General features: G+C 46.6%; 1 protein-coding gene across 1 annotated transcript in view; it reads right to left on the bottom strand.

Moving 5' to 3' along the window:
- Nucleotides 1-60: 60 nt before the first annotated feature.
- LOC115137785 (unconventional myosin-VIIa-like) overlaps nucleotides 61-17,710 on the bottom strand; it is a 58,522-nt gene continuing 40,872 nt past the window's right edge. Inside the window, exons 26-49 of the mRNA XM_065024507.1 lie at nucleotides 15,745-15,834; nucleotides 15,401-15,528; nucleotides 15,105-15,231; nucleotides 14,796-14,915; nucleotides 14,398-14,571; nucleotides 14,038-14,265; nucleotides 13,159-13,326; nucleotides 12,715-12,832; nucleotides 11,065-11,191; nucleotides 10,461-10,630; nucleotides 10,176-10,366; nucleotides 9,804-9,931; nucleotides 9,438-9,595; nucleotides 9,050-9,203; nucleotides 8,763-8,918; nucleotides 8,413-8,518; nucleotides 8,125-8,238; nucleotides 7,742-7,829; nucleotides 7,044-7,150; nucleotides 6,572-6,757; nucleotides 6,242-6,358; nucleotides 5,971-6,054; nucleotides 5,696-5,815; nucleotides 61-5,378 (exon numbers count right to left, since the gene is read on the bottom strand). Of these exons, the coding sequence (XP_064880579.1) occupies nucleotides 5,286-5,378; nucleotides 5,696-5,815; nucleotides 5,971-6,054; nucleotides 6,242-6,358; nucleotides 6,572-6,757; nucleotides 7,044-7,150; nucleotides 7,742-7,829; nucleotides 8,125-8,238; nucleotides 8,413-8,518; nucleotides 8,763-8,918; nucleotides 9,050-9,203; nucleotides 9,438-9,595; nucleotides 9,804-9,931; nucleotides 10,176-10,366; nucleotides 10,461-10,630; nucleotides 11,065-11,191; nucleotides 12,715-12,832; nucleotides 13,159-13,326; nucleotides 14,038-14,265; nucleotides 14,398-14,571; nucleotides 14,796-14,915; nucleotides 15,105-15,231; nucleotides 15,401-15,528; nucleotides 15,745-15,834 (3,252 nt within the window). The 3' untranslated portion in view covers nucleotides 61-5,285. The remainder of the gene's footprint in view (nucleotides 5,379-5,695; nucleotides 5,816-5,970; nucleotides 6,055-6,241; nucleotides 6,359-6,571; nucleotides 6,758-7,043; nucleotides 7,151-7,741; nucleotides 7,830-8,124; nucleotides 8,239-8,412; nucleotides 8,519-8,762; nucleotides 8,919-9,049; nucleotides 9,204-9,437; nucleotides 9,596-9,803; nucleotides 9,932-10,175; nucleotides 10,367-10,460; nucleotides 10,631-11,064; nucleotides 11,192-12,714; nucleotides 12,833-13,158; nucleotides 13,327-14,037; nucleotides 14,266-14,397; nucleotides 14,572-14,795; nucleotides 14,916-15,104; nucleotides 15,232-15,400; nucleotides 15,529-15,744; nucleotides 15,835-17,710) is intronic.

Raw genomic sequence — 17,710 nt, forward strand, 5'->3', positions numbered from 1 at the left:
ATGTCCACAGTATAACGCTACTTCTGTTACTCCACTTGAAAAAAATACATCGACCCACTGTCCTCGTCCAATCATCTTTATTGTTTTTACAAAAACAGACACCTCGGCTGGGATTCAATCTGAGTGCTCTAATCAACATTGCGGTTTTTAAAGGCAATGCTACCTCATTTACAGAGATCGTATTTTAAGGTAACTACTGCAGATGTCTGCTCAATTGGAAATTCCCTTTAAATGTCAAGCACGGTTTCTGATTTGATCCTGGCCCTCGTTGGGGGGTGCAGAGGAGAGGCGGGGCAAGGAAAACTATACTAACGCCATCTCTGTCGGTAGCTCCACCGTCATCATGTCTTCTGTCCAAACAGTAGAGCAACACAGCTGCTGTAGTAATGCTGTAGTAATATTACCCAGACAGACCGGGGACACTTTGCATCCTAAATGGCACCCTATTCCCTAAATAGTACATTTATTTTGCCCAGAGCCTTATTTTTTTTTACCAGGGACCATAGGGCTCTAGTTAAAAGTAGTGCACTATATAGGGAATAGGGTGCCATTTGTTGTAAAAACACGTAGAGCTTTATAGTGGAAATTCACCCAGAACTCTGTGTTGCAAGTGTAAACTGTATCCCCTCAGGACTATAGATTCACTCCTCATACAAACCATAGTTTCACTAAATGGACAGATACTTTACACAATGTAAATATAAAATAAGTACCAAAAATCTTAAACAAAAACCAACAAATTCAACAGCAGACAGACAGGTTAGTTAGGGCTGGAGGGAAGTTCTGCTCCTCTGTGCAGAACAGGAGAAACAGACAGTAACATCAGCATCCTGCCTGAACACACACAACTAACACATACAGTGCTTTGCAAAAGTATTCACCCCCTTGGTGTTTTTCCTATTTTGTTGCATTACAACCTGTAATTTAAGTTGATTTTTATTTGGATTTCATGTAATAGACAAACACAAAATAGTCCAAATTGGTGAAGTGAAATAAAAAAAGAACTTCAAAAATGTATTTTTTTTTAAACGGAAAAGTGGTATGTGCATATGTATTCACCCCCTTTGCTATGAAGCCCCTAAATAAGATCTGGTGCAACCAATTACCTTCAGAAGTCACGTAATTAGTTAGATAAAGTTCACCTGTGTACAATATAAGTTTAACATGATCTCCGTATATATACACCTGTTCTGAAAGGCCCCAGAGTCTGCAACACCACTAAGCAAGGGGCACCACCAAGCAAGCGGCACTATGAAGAGCAAGGAGCTCTCCAAACAGGTCAGGGACCAAGTTGTGGAGAAGTACAGATCAGGGTTGGGTTATAAAAAAATATCAGAAACTTTGAACATCCCATGGAGCACCATTAAATCCATTATTAAAAAATTGAAAGAATATGACACCACAACAAACCTGCCAAGAGAGGGCCACCCACCGAAACGCACAGAGCAGTCAAGGCTGGCATTAATCTGAGAGGCAACAAAGAGACCAAAGATAACCCTGAAGGAGCTGCAAAGTTCCACAGCGGAGATTGGAGTATCTGTCCATAGGACCACTTTAAGCCGTACACTCCACAAAGCTGGCCTTTATTATGGAAGAGTGGCCCGAAAAAAATAAGCAAACGTGGGAGACTCCCTAAATATATGGAAGAAGGTCAGATGGTCAGATGAGACAAAAATGTAGCTTTTTGACCATCAAGGAAAATGCTATGTCAGGTGCAAACCCAACACCTCTCATCATCCCAAGAACACCATCCCCTTTTTCATCAGCAGGGACTGGAAAACTGGTCAGAATTGAAGGAATGATGGATGGTGCTAAATACAGGGAAATTCTTGAAGGAAACCTGTTTCAGTCTTCCAGAGATTTGAGACTGGGATGGAGGTTCACCGTCCAGCAGGACAATGACCCTAACCATTCTGCTAAAGCAACACTTGAGTGGTTTAAGGGGAAACATTTAAATGTCTTAGAATGGCCTAGTCAAGCCCAGACCTCAATCCAATTGAGTATCTGTGGTATGACTTTAAGATTGCTGTACACCAGCGGAACCCATCCAACTGCTGAAGCAGTTTTGCCTTGAAGAATGGGCAAAACTCCCAGTGGCTAGATGTGTAAAGCTTATAGAGACATACCCCAAGAGACTTGCAGTTGTAATTGCTGCAAAAGGTGACTCTACAAAGTATTGAATATGGGGGAGGTGAATAGTTATGCACGCTCAAGTTTTGTTTTTTTGTCTTGTTTCTTGGCTGTTTCACCAAAAACTATTTTGCATCTTCAAAGTGGTAGGCATGTTGTATAAATCAAATGATGCAAACCCCCCCAAAAAAATATTTTAATTCCAGGTTGTAAGGCAACAAAATATGAAAAATACCAAGGGGGTGAATACTTTCGCAAGCCACTGTAGTTTGCGTCCCAAATGACTCCCTATATAGTGCGCTACTTTTGACCTGGGCACTATAAAGGGTATCATTTTGACGTAGGGTATAGAACTCTTCATACAGAACTCAGAATCATCCATGGATCAGGTGTTTTCCAGCTGAGTCAGGTCTAGACCTGGTTCAACTAAGGATTGTAGGGAACTTTGCAACCCTAGTTCTAGTGAGTATGACAAAGGCCATTGTTGAGTTAAACACGTCTCATAGAGCTACAGCACATAGATCTGCAAAAAAACTACAGATAATGATCCTTTCTGGTCAAACACTAATGCTCTATGTTAAAACTCCAGGGCAGCCAGTCCACCCGAGGCTTACAGCAGACAGACAGACCTCTGAACTAAAGCCTTATTATACCATACGCAAGTAGGCAACACAATAACATCTTGCATTGTGTTGAGTCACCACTCCCGAGGCTGCCCTTTTGCATATTTCTGCTACTCAAGTACGCAGAACTGCCACTTTGCAAAGCTTGAGTTGCATACTTGCGTAGGCTCTGTATAAATTAGCTTTACTCTGATGATAAGAGACACAAAACAAACACAAGAATAATATAAAAAACCACAGACTGCCCAGAACTGCAGCGGTCTGTCACATAGACTACCATGCTGCTTCTGAAACAGAGGCAACTGGCTTAAAAGACACATTAAATAAAAAAACAACAACAGTTAAGGCTTAAAAAAAACTAAAAATATACCTACAGTGCCTTGCGAAAGTATTCGGCCCCCGGCCCCCTTGAACCCCTTTTGCCACATTTCAGGCTTCAAACATAAAGATATAAAACTGTATTTTTTTGTGAAGAATCAACAACAAGTGGGACACAATCATGAAGTGGAACGACATTTATTGGATATTTCAAACTTTTTTAACAAATCAAAAACTGAAAAATTGGGCGTGCAAAATTATTCAGCCCCTTTACTTTCAGTGCAGCAAACTCTCTCCAGAAGTTCAGTGAGGATCTCTGAATGATCCAATGTTGACCTAAATGACTAATGATGATAAATACAATCCACCTGTGTGTAATCAAGTCTCCGTATAAATGCACCTGCACTGTGATAGTCTCAGAGGTCCGTTAAAAGCGCAGAGAGCATCATGAAGAACAAGGAACACACCAGGCAGGTCCGAGATACTGTTGTGAAGAAGTTTAAAGCCAGATTTGGATACAAAAAGATTTCCCAAGCTTTAAACATCCCAAGGAGCACTGTGCAAGCGATAATATTGAAATGGAAGGAGTATCAGACCACTGCAAATCTACCAAGACCTGGCCGTCCCTCTAAATTTTCAGCTCATACAAGGAGAAGACTGATCAGAGATGCAGCCAAGAGGCCCATGATCACTCTGGATGAACTGCAGAGATCTACAGCTGAGGTGGGAGACTCTGTCCATAGGACAACAATCAGTCGTATATTACACAAATCTGGCCTTAATGGAAGAGTGGCAAGAAGAAAGCCATTTCTTAAAGATATCCATAAAAAGTGTCGTTTAAAGTTTGCCACAAGCCACCTGGGAGACACACCAAACATGTGGAAGAAGGTGCTCTGGTCAGATGAAACCAAAATTGAACTTTTTGGCAACAATGCAAAACGTTATGTTTGGCGTAAAAGCAACACAGCTCATCACCCTGAACACACTATCCCCACTGTCAAACATGGTGGTGGCAGCATCATGGTTTGGGCCTGCTTTTCTTCAGCAGGGACAGGGAAGATGGTTAAAATTGATGGGAAGATGGATGGAGCCAAATACAGGACTATTCTGGAAGAAAACCTGATGGAGTCTGCAAAAGACCTGAGACTGGGACGGAGATTTGTCTTCCAACAAGACAATGATCCAAAACATAAAGCAAAATCTACAATGGAATGGTTCAAAAATAAACATATCCAGGTGTTAGAATGGCCAAGTCAAAGTCCAGACCTGAATCCAATCGAGAATCTGTGGAAAGAACTGAAAACTGCTGTTCACAAATGCTCTCCATCCAACCTCACTGAGCTCGAGCTGTTTTGCAAGGAGGAATGGGAAAAAAATTCAGTCTCTCGATGTGCAAAACTGATAGAGACATACCCCAAGCGACTTACAGCTGTAATCACAGCAAAAGGTGGCGCTACAAAGTATTAACTTAAGGGGGCTGAATAATTTTGCACGCCCAATTTTTCAGTTTTTGATTTGTTAAAAAAGTTTGAAATATCCAATAAATGTCGTTCCACTTCATGATTGTGTCCCACTTGCTGTTGATTCTTCACAAAAAAATACAGTTTTGTATCTTTATGTTTGAAGCCTGAAATGTGGCAAAAGGTCGCAAAGTTCAAGGGGGCCGAATACTTTCGCAAGGCACTGTATGTATTGACAGTTCAGTGAAAATCATCTATTCAGCTACAATAAGAGCATGCAAACCTCTTTTCTTCCAGGTCTGTGTATTAAAGCTTTTTATGGTTATTTTACTCAGTAAGTTAACTTAATTCTTCTTTTCAGTAACTACTTAATTGTCTAGCTAAAGTACCCAATCACATGGCTCTCCATTCAGTCTGTCCATCCAATGATTGGTTGTTAACAAGCGTCTCCTTGTTAACAGACTGCCAACTCTTCAGTTTGAACGAAATGTGTGTGTGTGTCTCTGGGAAGATAAAGGGGCGGGGCTTAGAGGTAGTCATCCTCACTGGAAGGCTCGTCGTCAGGATCGTTGCTAGGGTTGTTGCTAGAGACGTTGCTAAGGTCGTTGCTATGGGCATAGCTGGAGGCAGTGCTAGAGGATGGGCTGCGGCTCATTCTCCACACCTGGTTAGAGAAGCTCCGCCCCCAGCTGCAGGGCTGGCCAACAGGTCGCAGTATTCTAATAAGCTCTGCAGCTTCCTGCCAATAGGAAGTTCACTTGCTGTGTCCCCGCCCAGTTCTCTGTTTGCTCATGGTGGTCAACATCTGACTGATGTAGGAAGTGAGGAGGTCATCCATCTTATAGCCCTGAAAACACACACACACACACACACACACACACACACACACACACACACACACACACACACACACACACACACACACACACACACACACACACACACACACACACACACACATCTGAGTGTTTTCATCAAGTGCGTGTGTGAGTGCGTATGTGTATGTGTACATGTGCGTACGTGAGGGCATGTGTGTTTTTTACGTGTGTGTGTGTGTGTGTGTGTGTGTGTGTGTGTGTGTGTGTGTGTGTGTGTGTGTGTGTGTGTGTGTGTGTGTGTGTGTGTGTGTGTGTGTGTGTGTGTGTGTGTGTGTGTGTGTCTCACCAGTGAGGTCTCACACAGCAGCTTGCTACCCCTGACCAGGTTGCCGATGGTGATGTGGAAGTAGGTGTTACCGCTGCTCCAGTTGGAGATCTTAGTGAATGGGTGGGTGGTCAGGATGTCCTGTTGTAGACATACACACACGCATCAGTGAAATACCAGGTAACACATGTTCACACACAAACACCTAGAGAAAGAGATGAGAGGTCATGTAACGCACACACATGACATTTCCCCTTGGGAATTAACAAAGGACCTAACTACACACACATACATACCTTGGTCTTTGGGTCTATAAGGCTGACTCCATGCTTGTTGATAGCAATCAGGAGGATCTCTGGGAAGTTGGGCTCTGTGGTTTGCTGAACAGAGAGAATATCACACTGACTGAGAGGAGGTACACAATATTGGATAGACCAACAGACAGACAGACAGACCGACCGACCGACAGTCAGACAGACAGACAGACAGACAGACAGACCAGGCAGACAGACAGTATCGTTACCCCAAGGTAAGATTGAGAATGACATCACTGAGCGGCATGGTTACCTTGACCTCGAAGAAGGCGGATCCGAACGTGGCCCATTTGAAGATGATCTTCAGGAAGTGGAGTTTGGCCTCTTCCCTGGACTTACCAGCCTGCTTATTGAAATAAGCTACTACAGACTACAAACAGATATGGACGCATGTATGCAAAGTCACAAACACACACACAGCCACACACCAAAAAACAGAGACAAAAAAACAATAAAACAGCTGATTAGGTCACAGATAAAGATACTCTGAACGCAGTAGTCAGTCATGAGGAAGACTGCCATTAAGAATAGAGCCAGGGCAGCCAATTAGAGCCCAGGAGCGTTGGGAGAAGTCTCGTCTCACCCGTTTCCAGTCATCTGGGGAGAGCTGGCGAATCAGGTCCTGCGGCACCAGCTCCCGGAGGATCTTGGGTATTGAGGGGAAGTGTGACTTGTCGTCTTCGTACTTCACCCTGTAGATCAACGCTCCCAGCTGGAACACCTCGTCACGGCTACACTTATGGTAACCACGGAGATACTTAGGCAGTTCCTAGTAACCAAAGGGCAAAAATGACCAGTTACAATCTCACTCCTACTTACTTTTAGCGGTTCCTTAAATCAGAACAGATCATGTCAAAAAGTGTTTAAGCTAAACAGCTCCGTGGTCTTGGAATTCTCTCCAGGCCAGCTTAAAACCCCAGAATCTTGTTTCCTTGGAGTTTAAAACGTTTGTTGACTCACATGTTACTGAGGAATGTGATTGTCATTAGGACTTGATGCGGTGGTACATATAATATATATATTTTTTTATCTATGACCCCCCCCACCCCTCCTACCTGGTAGTAGTGGAAGATGGAGTCAGCGAAGGAGTCTTTACCAGGAACAGTGTTGGTCCACAGCTTCTTCATGAAGAACACCTGGTAGGTCAGAGACGGTACGATACCTACACACACACACACGTTAAAGTCATTAAAGGGATAGTTCACGTTAAAGGGATAGTTCATGTTAAACAGATAGTACATATTAAAGGGATAGTTCATGTTAAACAGATGGTACATATTAAAGGGATAGTTCATGTTAAACAGATGGTACATATTAAAGGGATAGTTCATATTAAACAGATGGTACATATTAAAGGGATAGTTCATGTTAAACAGATGGTACATATTAAAGGGATAGTTCATGTTAAACAGATGGTACATATTAAAGGGATAGTTCATATTAAACAGATAGTACATATTAAAGGGATAGTTCATGTTAAACAGATGGTACATATTAAAGGGATAGTTCATGTTAAACAGATAGTACATATTAAAGGGATAGTTCATGTTAAACAGATGGTACATATTAAAGGGATAGTTCATGTTAAACAGATGGTACATATTAAAGGGATAGTTCATATTAAACAGATAGTACATATTAAACGGATAGTTCACGTTAAAGGGATAGTTTGTATTAAAGGGATAGTTCATATTAAACAGAAGGTACATATTAAAGGGATAGTTCGCTCTAGATCATAGTTTTTATGACATACCATCTTTAGAGGGCCGGGCCTTCTTGATCCAGTCTGTGAGGTGTCTGACAAAGTCAAAGAAGAAATCTCCCTCTGGTACACTTATCACCTACAACACACACACACACACACATACACACACCTCACACACACCACACACACATACCACACACACCACACACACAAAGAGGAGTTGGGGCATGTTGGAGAGCATCAACTCTGTGATATATTGTGGGTCAATTGTGAATGACTGATTGATCTACAAATAATAATGAGTAGTTATTTATGATCATCCAGGTGATTTGTAGATCAGACAGTCAGCTGCTGCCTGCTAAATCTGCTGCATCGACGAACAAGGCATTAGTGTGCATGTGTGTGTGTGTGTGTGTGTGTGTGTCTATCACCTTGTCGGAGATCTTTACGAACAAGCTGAATCCTTCGGGTGATTTGAGCAGCAGGCGAGCAGAGATCGCCAAACAGAAGTCTTTAGCCTTGGTGCTGGACTCCACCTCAAATGCCTGTCAATTACACACACCAGCCAATCACAGCACAGTAAACACCTGTCAATCACATACACCAGCCAATGACAGCACAGTAAACACCTGTAAATCACAAACAGGAATAAAGCCAGAAAGATAGTCTGTGAGTGTGTGTGAGTGCGTGTGAGTGTGTCAGTGTGTGCGTGAGTGTACCTCATCAGTATCGTCAGGGAAATAGACTTTGTGGAAGATCTGGGTGGTCTTATGTTGGATTGCCTCTACCTCCACTAGGTGGGGAGGGTACTTCCTCGAGCCATTCCTGTTGCCACAACAACACCAATAATAATAACAACAGCAACAACAATAATAATCACAACACCAACAATAATAATAACAACAACAGCAACAATAATAACAACAACATTAAGAAATTAACAAGCAGAAGAGGATTGTATCATTAACAGAGTGTATCTGTTGATGTGCGAGACAGGTGAGTGTGTGTGAATGTGTGTGTGTGTGTGTGCGTGTATGTGCGCGCGTGTTTGTGCCCACGTATGTGTTACCGTAGGGCCTTCTGTAGTCGTGTCATACAGTCCTGAGCCAGAGGGTGGTGTTTCCTGGACTGAAGGAAACGCTGGACATGAGGCAGCAGCATGTTGCTAGGAGGGAGCAGCCCTGTACACAGCCACAGCAACTCCCAGCCCTTCTCCTCACTGTACCTACACACACACACAGTTACGACACAATGTAACAGAGGTATCTGAGAGAAGTTTAGGATGTGTGTGTGTGTGTGTGTGTGTGTGTGTGTGTGTGTGTGTGTGTGTGTGTGTGTGTGTGTGTGTGTTCTTACTTGACGTGGTTGTCTGTGAGTTGTTTGAGGATCTGACAGAAAATCTCATCTTTTAGAGGTTCAGCCTTCAGAGCTCCTTCAAAGATCTGGTCCGTCAGCTCGTTAACCGAACGTGTCCGCTTAGACGGGTAGTCCCCCATATACTTCATCATAGGTGGCATAGTCAAGGAGTTTACATATTACACAAACGACACAGGTGGGATCTGAACCCCCGTCTCCTGGGAAACCAACGTTTTAACCATTAGGCCAGAAGGAAATTCCATATCTGGCCGAGGAGGATTTTAAGTTGCAGGCAGGTTTACCTCATCACAAGATCATGAATCTGAAACAAACACAAGCAGAAGCACACGCACACTACAGACAATTTGTGTTAGCCAGTAAAGGATATCTATGAAGACCATACAGGCGTCCTGTGACAGGTCTTCGTGGCTGAGGACCTTCTTCAGTAGGGGCTGTTTGATAGGCTCTCTGGTGCAGCTCCACATTGAGGCCTTCCCTCTGTTCTTAGTGATCATCACCCTGCTCAGAGTGTGTTTGGGAGGAGGTCTGGAGAGAGAGGGAGAGAGAGAAGGGGGAGGAGAAAGAAGGGGGAGAGGTGTAGTGACAGGTATTGATTAGGTAACATTTTCTTTAGACAAAAAACCCACACGGTTACAAATACTGCAACTTGTATTGTGTGTGTTTGTGTGTTTGTGTGTATGTGTGTGTGTGTGCCTGCATGCATGCGTATGAACGTGTGTCTGTGTGTGTCTACCTGAAGTGGTCATAGCTGAACTCTTCCAGTGTGTAAGGTTTAACCCTCTCCTCTCCAGTCTCCGGCAAAACCAGCTGAGATGAACGCACTGTCTCCTGTCTCTGGTCTGGTGTCATGGTAATCAATGCCTAGGGAGAGAGAGAGAGAGAGAGAGAGAGAGAGAGAGAGAGAGAGAGAGAGAGAAAGAGAGAGAGAGGGGGGGCGATTAAGAATCACGCAGATAGAGCCATTACAGTGTAGGCTGTGTGTGTGTGTGTGTGTGTGTGTGTGTGTGTGTGTGTGTGTGTGTGTGTGTGTGTGTGTGTGTGTGTGTGTGTGTGTGTGTGTGTGTGTGTGTGTGTGTGTGTGTGTGTGTGTGTGTGTGTGTCTCACCACTACGTCAGCCTGAGGTCTGGTAACAGTGGGCAGGACGTAGACGGCATCAGCAGGGAAATCTCCTTTTTGATTGGTCCGTTCATTGACCCCATGGGCCCAGCCTGAGGTCATGACCTGCTGACCTGTCTCTTGGTCCAATAGAATCAGGTCTCCCTTTTGGAACGACAGGAACGTAGACTCCTCCCCACCTAGAGGGGACAAGGTACAGTTTGTGTGGATGTGTGTGGGGGTGTGTGTGTGTGTGTGTGTGTGTGTGTTTGTGTGTGTGTGTACTCTACTCACCAGAGTTGGTGTTGTCCTGCAGAGCCACCACATACTTGGACCGGTTCCTCAGGCCCTCTAGGAACGTTACCACAAGGTCTCTGATGTCCTCAGAGTTGGTCGACGTGAACGTAAACTCATCGCCCTTTATGGTCGCCAACGTAAAGCTCTGCCCCTGCAGTTTACCACCTCTATCAACACACAGAAGAAGCCAACATGCTCAAAGAATTGCTCATATGCACGGAGCTAGCTAGCAGTCTCAGAAGAAGCCAACATGCTCAAAGAATTGCTCATATGCACGGAGCTAGCTAGCAGTCTCAGAAGAAGGGAGAGAAAGAAAGGAATACAGTCGCTTGCCATTTATTCCCTAACAGGTCAGCTAAATGTAGGAGGTTGAGGTGTCCACCAACAAAACAGCAACACAGGGTGGCTAGCCTAAGTAAGGAGGGTGGCTATCTAATTATACAAATGAAATGTATTAATATTAATGGTTACTGGCTACATAGTAAGCTTCTTGAAATTAGGAGTTTAGGAGAAAAGAGGATAGAAGAAAATAAAAAGAAACAGAGTAATTGATATGTTTATGGTCGAGAGGGCAACAGTGTTAGGATGGACTCCAAATCACCTGCTGCTGGAGACTGCAGTGATCTCTGGGAAAGAGAGTTCTAGCAGCACCTGCTCCTGTTCGTCCACAAAGTACACCCCTGTCCAGTTCACCGCCACAATGACATCATTCTTAGGCAGACTTGGACCTGTATGGTGGAGTGAGGGGCGGGATCAGAGTATGGACCCGTGACTAGGGCTGTGTCCCGATTCTCTGTCCTCCTACCAAAGTGCACACTTTCAAACTCCCTGTCATGGACTTAGTGGTGGAAACTCCCTACAGCGAACAAGTACACCAATCCAATGCTTGTAAATCCATGACGGGTAGGGTGCATGCACACTTTGGAAGGAGTGAGGAAATTAGGACTAAGTCTACATCACATGTATACCTACAGTAGTTTCCAGGAACAACCTCCGCAAGAGATATGATGAGGTTCAGCACCAAACAGACTGACTGACAGGTACTAAGTCTATGTTATCGTTACAGCAGGTGTTATACCTACAGTATGTTTATGTTACAGCAGGAACAACCTCCGCAAGAGATATGATGAGGTTCAGCACCAAACAGACTGACTGACAGGTATTAATGAAGGTAGTTGGTACAGCAGGTATGTTACAGCAGGTACGTTACAGCAGGTACGTTACAGCAGGTATGTTACAGCAGGTACGTTACAGCAGGTACGTACTTTACAGCAGGTACGTTACAGCAGGTACGTTACAGCAGGTATGTTACAGCAGGTATGCAGGTACTTTACAGCAGGTACGTTACAGCAGGTATGTTACAGCAGGTACGTTACAGCAGGTACGTTACAGTTACAGCTGGTATGTTGCAGGTAGAGGTGCAAGTGCGGTTACAGCAGGTACAGCAGGTACGTTACAGCAGGTGCAGCAGGTTTACAGCAGGTAGGGTACACAGCAGGTAGTTACAGGGTATAGCAGGTACGTTACAGCAGGTTTACAGCAGGTACAGCAGGTACGTTACAGCAGGTACGTTACAGCAGGTACGTTACAGCAGGTATGTTACAGCAGGTATGTTACAGCAGGTACGTTACAGCAGGTATGTTACAGCAGGTACGTTACAGCAGGTACGTTACAGCAGGTACGTTACAGCAGGTACGTTACAGCAGGTACAGCGGGTACAGCAGGTACGTTACAGCAGGTACGTTACAGCAGGTACGTTACAGCAGGTACGTTACAGTAGGTACACAGCAGGTATAGCAGGCAGGTACTTTAGGTACAGCAGGTATAGGGTATGTTACGTTACAGCAGGTACGTTACAGCAGGTTTGTTACAGCAGGTACGTGACAGAAGGTTTGTTACAGCAGGTACGTTACAGCAGGTACAGCAGGTACGTTACAGCAGGTACGTTACATTAGGTACAGCAGGTGTTACAGCAGGTATGTTACAGCAGGTACGTTACAGCAGGTACGTTACAGCAGGTACGTTACATTAGGTACGTTACAGCAGGTACGTTACATTAGGTACGTTACAGCAGGTACGTTACAGCAGGTACGTTACAGCAGGTACGTTACAGCAGGTACGTTACATTAGGTACGTTACATTAGGTACGTTACAGCAGGTACGTTACATTAGGTACGTTACATTAGGTGCGTTACAGCAGGTACGTTACAGCAGGTACAGCAGGTACGTTACAGCAGGTAGAGTAACATACCTGAGAGCTTGAAGGCCTCATAAAAGCGTGAGAAGAGGAGCGGCCATTTGTAGCGAGCGAAGTCCACCACTTCCTCCTTCACCTTCTGGGGGTCAAACCTCTGCTGGGTGTAGATGCCCTGGTGTGGAGAGGAGAGGGGGGGACAAACAGTTAGGTTGTGTCCCAGATGGCCTCCTATTTCCTATATAGTGCACTACTTTTGACCAGGGTCCATAGTGCTCATGTAAAAAAGTAGTGCTCTATGTAGGAAATATGGTGCGATTTGGGACACATACTTAGTGACTTATAATGGGTGTATTTTAAAAAACGAGTTAAAACAATCACATATTATGATCAAAATAATTGAAAGTAAAACCTGGTAGTTTACTAGATCAAACATCAAAACCTGTGACATCCAGAGTCCCTAGAAGGGAGCCTGGCAAATCATTCCTCAGCGAGGAGCACCTTTTTATGGGCAGCCATGATGACGTGGGCCCATTTCTCCACGCTCCGGGAGGAGCTGACCTCTCGGTCGGGGATGTAGGATGGGATCAGGCTCAGCAGACGCTCTGTCAGGATCTCAGAACCATAGTCCACATAATACTGCTGACTGGCTAACTCTGCTAGGTCATCCTAGAGAGAGAGACAGAGGTTAGGGTCAGGACCTGAGATCCTTAGTTCACATAGTACTGCTGACTGGCTAACTCTGCTAGGTCATCCTAGAGAGAGAGACAGAGGTTAGGGTCAGGATCTGAGATCCTTAGTTCACATAGTACTGCTGACTGGCTAACTCTGCTAGGTCATCCTAGAGAGAGAGACAGAGGTTAGGGTCAGGATCTGAGATCCTTAGTTCACATAGTACTGCTGACTGGCTAACTCTCCCAAGTCATCCTGGAGAGAGAGACAGAGGTTAGGGTCAGGACCTGAGATCCTTAGTTCACATAGTACTGCTGACTGGCTAACTCTGCTAGGTCATCCTAGAGAGAGAGACAGAGGTTAGGGTCAGGATCTGAGATCCTTAGTTCACATAGTACTGCTGACTGGCTAGGCTCTCCCAAGTCATCCTGGAGCGAGACAGAGGTTAGGGTCAGGATCTGAGATCCTTAGTTCACATAGTACTGCTGACTGGCTAGCTCTACCAAGTCATTGTATAGACGAAAAGAGAGAGAGAGATGTTTTCCTTGTTTATTTCCTTTTTGTTAATGGTCTATTCCACTTGCTTTGGCAATGTAAACATTTGTTTCTCATGCCAATAAAGCCCTTTGAATTAAATAGAATTTAATTGAATTGAGAGAGAGAGAGATAGAGAGAGAGAGAGATGGTCAACGTGATTGTAAAACTCACCCTGTCACAGCGGTACTCTCCAAACTTTACCCCCCGTACAGTCTGTTGGTAGATGAGGTTGGTGGCCACAGCGTCGTCTGCAGGGTTGTGCCAGGGGGTGAATATCTCCTTCCTGTAGAACAGTCTCCAGGGGGCGTTTCTCTCCTGGGCACCCTGCTCCTTGGCATACTGCTCACACTGGGACACTGCGTCCATCACATGGTCCTTTCCACTGCCTAGGGAGGACACCTGGTGGTACACACACACTGCTCACACTGGAATGTGCATGCCTGCCTGTGTACCTGTGTGTGTGTTTGTGTGCGTGCATCCTTGTGTGTGTGTGTGTGTGTGTGTGTGTGTGTATGTGTGGCTGTGTATTACCTTGTCAAACAGGGCGATATAGAGAGAGAATCCAAAGCGGTCTCTGAGGCTGATCTTGTCTGCCAGGGCGTTACACAGCTCCATGGCCGTAGTAGCTGAGTCTGTCAACAACGTCTTAGTGGTCCCATCCATAAAGGTTACTGGCAACATGATGGGCTTCTTAGACTTAGTGGCCTGGGAGAGAAGAAAGAGAATGGAGAGGGAGAGAGAGAGAGGGAGGGTGGAGGAGGGGAGAGGGGGTGGGGGAGAGAGGGGGGAGAGGGAGGACAGATGGAGGGGCGAGAAGAAGAGAGGTGGAGAGAGGAGAGGAGAATGAGAGGTAAGGGATATTTCTTTGTGTGTGTGTATGTGTTTGTATGTTTGTTTGTTTGTGCACGCGTGTGTGTGTGTGTGTGCACCTGTAGCTCCAGCCAGGACGGGGGTTGTGTTCTGGTGCCGTTAACAAACGTGCGTCTGAGTCTCTCCTCGCAGTAGGGGGCGTAGCCAGGAGGACCACCATGGATGTAGTTACGCAGGTACTGGAGGAGACAGGATGTAATGCAGTTATAGAGGAAGGGATGTAATTATAGAGAAAGTATAGAGTTTAACAATGGCTACATCCCAAATGGCTCTGTGGACCCTGGTCAAAAGTACTATATATATAGGGAATAGGGTGTCATTTGGGACGCAAGCAGAGAGTCTATAGTAGTATGTGTATTCTGACTGACCTTGACAAACTTCTCAGAGGGAGCGAAGCAGCCGACACACAGAGAGATGAGGATCCAGCCGCGGGCGTGACTGCTCTTAGAAGGATTCTGGTTCAACTGCTTACAGATCTGGCAGTAGATCTCATCCCTACAGAGTACACACACTGGACAGGTCAGAGTGTGTGTGTGTGTGTGTGTGTGTGTGTGTGTGTGTGTGTGTGTGTGTGTGTGTGTGTGTGTGTGTGTGTGTGTGTGTGTGTGTGTGTGTGTGTGTGTGGTGTGTGTGCGTGGGTGTGCTCGTATGTGTGTGGGTCTACCTCAGGGCAGGTCGTAGTATTCCGTTGCCGATGATGAAGTGGAGTTTCTCCAGGTTAGAGGTGGGCCGGTCCTCTAACATGCTGTTGCCATGGAGACTAATCTCTCCGTCGTTCAGGCGCTTGGTCACCTAACAGAAAACTCATCATCAACACTGGACATCTGATCTACATACTGTCTGTGTCCCAAATGGCACCCTATCCCTATATAGTGCACTACTTTTTTATCATGGAGCATAGGGCTCTGGTCAAAAGTCATTTAATAGGGCCATTTTACCACTTCTATGATGCTTTTAACTCCAACACCTCCTCCACAGTGATACTCCTCTCCTCCTCCTCTCTCTTACCTCCTCAGTAATCTTGGACTTCTTCTTCAGGGTGAGGGACACTAGTTTGTGTCGGACACTGTTCTTCTTGTTGCTGTCTGAATGGGGGGTCTATAGGGGAGGGGTTACAGCAGGACACAGTTTATGAATCAGATAGGAAACGTCTTCTAGGAAGCACTACTGTGTTGTACTACCCAGAGCAACACTGGGTATCAGACCATGACGGTTTAACTAAGGTAGAATCTAACCGAATGAGATTATAGCTAAGTGTTATTATCGATTACTCCCACCTCGTCCCTCCTCCCTCATTTTACATTTTAGTCATTTAGCAGAAGCTCTTAATCAGTTCTTATTCATTCATCTTAAGACAGCTAGGTGAGACAATGACATATCACAGTCGTAGTAAGTACATTTTTCTTCACAGCGCAGCTAAATATTTACTCCGACCTCGCCCTATCCCTCGAGGGCCTGTAGTTCTCTCTCTCCTCTCAACTCTCCCTCCCCCTGCAGGGCCTGTAGTTCTCTCTCTCCCCTCCCTCCTCTCACCTCTCTGTCCCCCATCAGGGCCTGTAGTTCTCTCTCTCCCCTCTCCTCTCAACTCTCCCTCCCCCTGCAGGGCCTGTAGTTCCCTCCCTCCCTTCTCTCACCTCTCTGTCCCCCTGCAGAGCCTGTAGTTCTCTCTCTCCCCTCCCTCCTCTCACCTCCCCCTCCCCCTGCAGGGCCTGTAGTTCTCTCTCTCCCCTCCCTCCTCTCACCTCCCCTCCCCCTGCAGGGACTGTAGTTCTCTCTCTCCCCCTCCCTCCTCTCACCTCCCCCTCCCCTGCAGGGCCTGTAGTTCTCTCTCTCCCCTCCCTCCTCTCACCTCCCCTCCACCTGCAGGGCCTGTAGTTCTCTCTCTCCCTCCCTCCTCTCACCTCTCCCTCCCCTGCAGGGACTGTAGTTCTCTCTCTCCTCTCCCTCCTCTCACCTCCCCCTCCCCTGCAGGGCCTGTAGTTCTCTCTCTCCCCTCCCTCCTCTCACCTCCCCCTCCCCTGCAGGGCCTGTAGTTCTCTCTCTCCCCTCCCTCCTCTCACCTCTCCCTCCCCCTGCAGGGACTGTAGTTCTCTCTCTCCCCTCCCTCCTCTCACCTCCCCCTCCCCTGCAGGGCCTGTAGTTCTCTCTCTCCCCTCCCTCCTCTCACCTCCCCCTCCCCTGCAGGGCCTGTAGTTCTCTCTCTCCCCTCCCTCCTCGCACCTCTCCCTCCCCTGCAGGGCCTGTAGTTGTCTCTCTCCCTCCCTCCTCTCACCTCTCTGTCCCCCTGCAGAGCCTGTAGTTCTCTCTCTCCCCTCCCTCCTCTCACCTCCCCCTCCCCTGCAGGGCCTGTAGTTCTCTCTCTCCCCTCCCTCCTCTCACCTCTCCCTCCCCCTGCAGGGACTGTAGTTCTCTCTCTCCCCTCCCTCCTCTCACCTCTCTGTCCCCATCAGGGCCTGTAGTTCTCTCTCTCCCCTCTCCTCTCAACTCTTCCTCCCCTGCAGGGCCTGTAGTTCCCTCCCTCCCTTCTCTCACCTCTCTGTCCCCTGCAGAGCCTGTAGTTCTCTCTCTCCCCTCCCTCCTCTCACCTCCCCCTCCCCTGCAGGGCCTGTAGTTCTCTCTCTCCCCTCCCTCCTCTCACCTCCCCTCCCCCTGCAGGGCCTGTAGTTCTCTCTCTCCCCTCCCTCCTCTCACCTCCCCCTCCCCCTGCAGGGCCTGTAGTTCTCTCTCTCCCCTCCCTCCTCTCACCTCCCCCTCCCCTGCAGGGCCTGTAGTTCTCTCTCTCCCCTCCCTCCTCTCACCTCTCCCTCCCCCTGCAGGGACTGTAGTTCTCTCTCTCCTCTCCCTCCCTCTTACCTCTCTGTCCCCCATCAGGGCATGTAGTTCTCTCTCTCACCTCCCTCCCTCCATCTCACCTCTCCCTCCCCCTGCAGGGCCTGTAGTTCTCTCCCTCCCTCCCTCCCTCCCTCCCTCCCTC

This window comes from Oncorhynchus nerka, linkage group LG11 (assembly GCF_034236695.1).
Source record: "Oncorhynchus nerka isolate Pitt River linkage group LG11, Oner_Uvic_2.0, whole genome shotgun sequence".
NCBI classification, from domain to species: Eukaryota; Metazoa; Chordata; class Actinopteri; order Salmoniformes; family Salmonidae; genus Oncorhynchus; species Oncorhynchus nerka.